Source organism: Nannospalax galili, unplaced genomic scaffold (genome assembly GCF_000622305.1).
Source record: "Nannospalax galili isolate Female #2095 unplaced genomic scaffold, S.galili_v1.0 scaffold475, whole genome shotgun sequence".
In the NCBI taxonomy this organism is placed as follows: Eukaryota; Metazoa; Chordata; class Mammalia; order Rodentia; family Spalacidae; genus Nannospalax; species Nannospalax galili.
This window is the reverse complement of record NW_008339435.1, coordinates 5,314,619-5,321,425: the sequence shown is the minus strand read 5'-3', so window position 1 is coordinate 5,321,425 and position 6,807 is coordinate 5,314,619. Positions and strand designations below refer to the sequence as shown.

Here is a 6,807-nt window from a genome sequence, read left to right as displayed (position 1 = left end):
GAAGGAAGGAATGACTGTTTCCCTAGAGAATCAGGGAAACAGTCCTGATGACATCTTTATTTGAAGGAGTTTTAAGACTGATTTTGTACTCTGACCTCTAAAACCATCATGTCCAGGCTCAGAGTCAGCAGTAATGGGAAAGGACCACCCCCCTGACATCACTGCCCCCATCAAAGATGGACTCAACCCACCCAGATAATTCAAGCTAACTTTCCCATTACTCATGACAACTAGCGAGGCCCTTGGGAGTAATCTTCATAGGAAAGTTGGCTTGGTTGGCACTTCCTAACCATTGGTATTTTCTGCAGTCACTCTTCTGTGAAAACAAATGGTTTCCACCCTCCTCTCCTCCTTGGTTAAGCATCTGTTCAGTGTAAACTATCATGGCAATGTTGATTTCCATAATCTGAGAACATTATTTGAAAGCAAACCGCTCTTCTGCCAATTTTCTTCCTTACGAACTACTTTAACTGCTACATTAGAACTAGTATTATTATAGACATACCAATCCGTTTTGGGTCATTGTTTTACTATATTGTATTATCAGGGAAATGGGTGTGCACATGTGTGCATGGACCAGTGTGTGTGTGTGCTTTGCTAATCATGATCACTTTGTTTTCTTCCAAAAGCGTCATCAGTGTGGTGAGGCGAGCTTGATGTCACCCTGCAGTTACTAGGATTCTTCAGTAACGACTGACTAAGAAGGATAGGGAGGTTGTTTGGCAGATCACACTCCAGTTGTAGATGGGGTTAGTGTACTGTAATCCCTCTTCTTTTACATTCAAGTGCACAGAACTGGAGCCCACTGCATAGTGAAAACATATGGACTACAGCAGCAAATAGGGAACAAGTATCCTATGCATGTGGTAAAATGCATCCATAATAATAAAAGCGGCTCTAAGGAAGTAAAAGGAATCTGGTTGGCTACTGCCAGCAAGAACAGTATAGCTTCAGCAGTCCTGAAGCCCTGATCTTCTGAGGCATGAACTGCCACATGCTTGTGGTGGCATCTTTCCTCCTCAGGCTGCTGCTCCAGAGGACTGACTCTCACAGACTCTCTAGGTGGCTTTCTCACCATCCCGCCCACATACTGGAGCCTCATTTATTAAACTCTTCTCCAAGCTGGGGGCATGTGTGTGTGCTGTTCATCACACACAATCATTTAATTCCGTTTCTTGATGTTATGCTTTGAAGTAAAGATAATCTTTAAGAATCAGTTTTATTTAAAACCAATTATTCTACAAGGTTTAGACTGAGTTCCTTTTAATACTAATTTAGTTATACATATGTTCTTCTAAGCTTTATAACACAGTGGCTATAAAATTGTCTAGATGTTTCCACAGATACAAGGATATATTTTAGGAAAAATCTGGGTCAACATGTGGCCACATGGGTAGACTTTCTCCATGGAGAAAAGGAAAACCTCTTCATATGGTAGGAATAAGAGCAAGACTTCCATATTTCTGTGACAGAATATTAATTATCCTGATTAGAAAGTATTGCCCAGAAAGGAGCAAATTGTTTTCATTAGTAAGTATTCCAGTCACTCATTCTTGTGATATGCCAACCTCAACATACACACACACACACAAATTCATTGTTTTACAACAACTAATAATGATACAATGAACCTCTTTGTCCATGTCTCCTTGCACACAAATACAGTAGGCAAGAGCTATGGCAGACAAGGATAGTATGCCTCGTGTTGTACAACAGCATGCTTTGGCTTCATGTATTATAAAATCATCTCAGTGACATCACCAGTATTCTTTTCTTTTTAAGGTGAAATAGAAAATACAAAGAGTGAAGAGATGAGGGTAGTTATCATTTTTATAAAATAATTTGTTATGTGTTATGTGTTGTTGTCACATGCAAAATGTTTCTTATAATGAGTTATGTTAATAAGTTCCAAAAATAAAAAAACAAAAACCAATGTTTGATGATATATACAAAAGGGCAGAATTTCTGAATTATAGAATAGGCACATTTTCTTTTTTAAAAATATTTTATTATTTTTATGTGTATGAGTGTATTGCCTGCATGTATGTGAGTGCACCGTGTAGTGCAATGCTGTGGAGGTCAGAAGAGGCTTCGGATTCCCTTGGAAATGGAGTCACCATGTGGGTGCTGGGAATCCAACCCAGATCCTCTGCAAGAGCAGTCAGTGCTCTTAACCGCCGAGCCATCTCTCCAGCCCCAGATTAGTCACATTTTCAATATGATTTGCTAATAATAATCTAGTTGATGAATAAATTTATGCTTATTAGTATTTCCCTTTTCCTCACTTTTAACATTTAGTAGTCTAACTCATTTTTCCTAATCTAATGGATTTTAAATAACTTTTTTTTTTTGTCTTTTTGAGACAGGGTCTCCCTGTAGCTCCAGCTGGCCTGGAACTCACTTGTATGTAGACCAGGCTGGCCTTGAACTCACAGAGATCCACTTGCCTCTGCCTCCGAGTGGGATTAAAGGTGTGTGCCACCACGCCACAGGCTTAAATGACATCTTAATGATAGTTCAATTTGCCTTTTCCCAATCCTTTAGTGAGGTTTTCTTTTCACCTGTGGATTGTCTCATTATATTTCTATAAGCTTTTCTATTTCTTTTTTGATTTGCAGTAATTTCATAAGTATTCTGTATATTAATCTTTTTTTCTTATAATAGGGGCAAATAAAATGGCAATCTATTATATGGGCTTGCTCTTTTTCTGTAATTTTTTTTTTTTTTTTTAATCTTTTTGAGACAGGGTTTCCCTATAGCCCCAGCTGGCCGGGAACTCGCTAGACCAGATTGGCCTTAAACACACAGAAATTCGCCTGCCTCTGCCTCCCAAGTGTTGGGATCAAAGGTGTGCACCACCACACCCGGCTTCTGGAATTTCTCTTATGTTTTATTGCTCTACTTGGTTTTTGTTGGGGGGGGCAGGGTCTCACTATGTAGCACTGGCTGGCCTAGAACTTGATATTTAGATCAGGCTGATCTCTGTCTCACAGATTTGCCCCCTCTGCTTCTTAAGTTCTGGGATTAAAGGTTTATGCCACCATATTACTCCTTTTTTTTTTTTTAATTAAAATGAAATTACAATTTCAAAAATTGAGAAATCTAGTTTCTTCTATTTGCTCTTTTTTTGGTCTTAACTATTTTTTGGATTTTTACTTCAATTAGTATTGCCCCCAACTAGCCACATCTCTGGTGATACTTCCTGAGATCAAATGGCTCCATCACAGCGAAGCCCAGCAGTAAAAGGCAGATCTCTACCTCACCTCCAGAGTTTAAATTCCATCTATGCCTCATTGACTGAAGCTAAATTGCACTAAGCAGCATAGGTACAAGGGAGTTCAGGCAGTGTACACTTTTAGACTTAAAAACCTCTGCAGTACAAGAAGATAGAGAATAATGTATTTCAAACTCTAGTTTACAACTCATTAATAGGTCATAAAGCTGATCTCCTGTCAAAAATGACAAAAAAAAAAAAATGAAACAGTTGGGGCTAGAGAGATGGTTCAACAGTTAAGAGCACTGGCTGCTCTTGCAGAGGACCGGGGTTTGATTCCCAGCACCCATAGGGTGGCTAGCAACCACCTATAACTCCAGTTCCGGGGGATCCTTTTCCTACTTCTGTTGCAGTGGCATTGCACGACACGGGTGCAGTTACATACATGAAGGCAATACACTCAAACACATAAAATAAAAATAAAATATTTTAAAAAATGAAACAGTTGATGTGCCCAGCAAAAAAAAATGTTCTTTTATGAAAGTTACACACATTTATGTTTTACATTTTATGCATATATATATATGTACATATATACATTTATAAGGGGAAAGGAGAGAGGTAGAGGCAGGAGAATCTCTGTGAGATCTAGGCCAATCTGCTCTCCATAGTGAGTTCCAGACAAGCTGGGGCTACAAGAAAACTCTGTCTCAAAAAAAGAAATTTTGTATATAAATTATCTACTCAAGTATCTTCATCAATTATTGCCACAAAAATTCCTGTCGGAGTATAGTCACTTAAGTAGTGCTTCAGAAACGTGGTTTTCTTCTTATTTATTGTATTTTGCTACTTTGTTCATTTTTATTTTTTAAATATTTAAATCATTTGAAGAATGTCTACCTTGCTTGGAAGCAGCCAGAAGGCAAGCATTGGCTTTTCAAAGGACCATGAATCAAGAAACTATGTCATTGTTTCAATAAAACATACAATATGAAGATTCTGGACCAGCTGTTAGACCTGTGGGCCTGAAATCTTGTAGTTTCTTATTTGTCTTACCTTTTTCTTATTACTTTTCAGGAGGAAATAATCGTAATTTGGGGCCAGATGTGGTGATGCACACCTTTAATTTCAGCACTTGGAAGGCAGAGGCAGATGGATCTCTGTGAGTTCCAGGTGAGCCTGGTCTACACAGTGAGACCCTGTCTCAAAAAAAAAAAAAAAATCTTAAGTTTGAATAAAATAAAAAAAAAGAAAGGATGCTTTTTATGAATTGTCTGCACAAATCTTATCTATCAAAGTTTTCCAATAACTGAATTGATGCACATATATACATGTGCACATTTTGTACCATAACATTCATTAATGGTTATCATAGGGAATAATATCCATCTTTATAAAGGCAGTGGAAATAATAATCACACTTTGCTAGGGGACTACCCAGAAAGCAGCAGCATCTAGTAATACATCTGGCAAGAGTAGCTGACAGCCAACCCAGCCTTATAAGCAGTGCATAATTCAAACTGTGTTTCCGGCTACCTCAGAGCTGGGAAAGTGCAAACGCAGGGCTAGAATTAACTGGATCTTCACTTAACCAGAAGTTGCAGGAACTTCAGTGCCAACAGAGGGTAAAGCTTCCAAAAATCTACACAGGGAGCAAGGCTGGGATATTATTTTCTCTGGATCTGGACTGATGAGCACATTTTCTAACTTCTAGTATGGAATTTTTCTGTAATGGATTATATTATTTTTATAAAGAGATTTTGAGTCAACCAGAATTATATATACATTTGTTCATTACTTTATTTTAAATATGCTACCATTTAACAAGAATCAAGGGTTTCTGTAAGTTCTTTTCCTCTTCTGCTGAAGGAGGGCAGAGCTCCATTTCCAGAGAAAAGAGACCCAGGGTTCCACAGTTTGGGGATTGCAGATATGATGCTAGGGTCGGCGGGGGGGTTCCATAATCTCCCCAATGGCTGGAAACAGTATCATTTATGAGGTCCTTAGTGTATCTGGGAGCCAATGTTTGGGCATAGTAGAGAGAAAAGACAGTGGTGGCTTCCCACTTACCAAGAGCCGAACACATAATTAAAGGCATAAAGGAAACAGGAAACAAAAAACAAAAAACCTCTAACAAGGGAACAGAGGGATATAGTGTGAACCAAGAACTCAACATGAAGAAGACCAGGAGTGTATCTAGAGGCCCCTTTCCAGAAGCATCTACAGGGTACCTTCCCTTCACCTCTGTACAATTTCTATTTCTAAGAGATTATCAGAAATAGAAATTCGAAACACAGAGTAATTTCCATAGCTGGGGAAGTGACCAAGAAGAACATTGCCCAGCACGTGGACTCCTGGTTCACACTCCTGTTTGAGAAGTGTTCAAGTTTTATGAGAAACAGGTATTTCAGCACATGGTTTTAGGAAATTAAGTGTGGTTGTGATTCATTTGAAAAAAAAAAATCAGCGGAACACTTACTGAAAACCCAACATTCTCTAAAAAATTACCGTGCCTTCTGACAAAATTAGTGGGGACTAGTTTAGGGCAAGAGTTCAACTACTTAAACATCCAAATCCTTCATTGCACATTGAAGATAGCAAAAGTTGTGAAAGATAATCTTTGTTCTCTTGTTTAAAGACCACGTTTAAAGTCTGCCCTCTACCAGTCAAAGCTTTATTATCTACTGTGTGCAATTTTGAAGTTATTGCTGAATCTAGAATCTCACAAAAACATATTTTTGGTAGTGTTCCCAAATGGGAACTGGAGAAACCACATAACTTAAGTTGGGAGCCCCCAGGTCATAGGAGGGCTTCTGACCCTAGTCAACTACTCTGTTGAGTTTGGCTTTTCCTACTGAATGATCTTGGAACTGAAGGCACAAGCTATTTATTTCATCAACCATGAGTTGGGAACCAGATAAAGACTCAGATTTCATCAGCTGAGGCAAAGGTGGAGGGCCTCTGGACACGCCAGCTGGCACCAGATTTCCGGTGAGGAGCAGCAAGTGACAGGGGCAGATGTCAAGCTGGGTAGAAAGATGAAATCTTAGGGAAGGTTTGGCTAATCCTAGGAAAGTAGAGTGACATTTCACACATCTGCTCTCAGGTCACTGGAAGGAAGGCAGCAGAAACAAACAGCTAGATGCTAGCCAGCCTCCCGGTATGGAATGTGGGCCTGAGCTGCACGGCAAGAGGTCATGGTGTTGAGCTCAGCTTCAATTCTGGACTAAGTTAACTATGATTCTCTCAGTGCCATGAGGTTTTCTCTTTTGGAATTTCTCCTCCAGCCTCCTGTGTCTGTAAAGTGTCAGTGTGCACTGAGCACCATTGACAGGTGTTCGGGCTCGAGGCATTAACGATGATGGCGCTTTCTTTCTGAGCAGGAATTTGTCACTCTTCACTTGATCATCTGAGTCTCCTCATCCGCGTCATAGAACTCTTCCTCTTCCTCACTTTCACTCCCTAAGGAGCCAGTCTTGTCAGAGGGCTGAAACAGCACAGGGAAGCAGAGGCAGTGAAATTATGTCATGACACTCCTAAAATGAGAATGCCCACACCCAGCTGTTCAGATGATAAATGTCTGTAGACCAGGC

At 39.6% G+C, this 6,807-nt stretch overlaps 1 protein-coding gene across 2 annotated transcripts in view; it reads right to left on the bottom strand.

Moving 5' to 3' along the window:
• Positions 1 to 4,756: 4,756 nt before the first annotated feature.
• Slc22a15 (solute carrier family 22 member 15) overlaps positions 4,757 to 6,807 on the bottom strand; it is a 103,984-nt gene continuing 101,933 nt past the window's right edge. The window contains exon 12 of one of the 2 annotated variants that reach the window (XR_003849701.1): positions 4,757 to 6,701. Coding sequence is in view for 1 of the 2 variants with exons in the window: in XM_008834023.3 (XP_008832245.2) it covers positions 6,612 to 6,701 (90 nt within the window). In the remaining variant the exon portion in view is untranslated. The remainder of the gene's footprint in view (positions 6,702 to 6,807) is intronic. The other variant, XM_008834023.3, reaches the window with a different exon arrangement.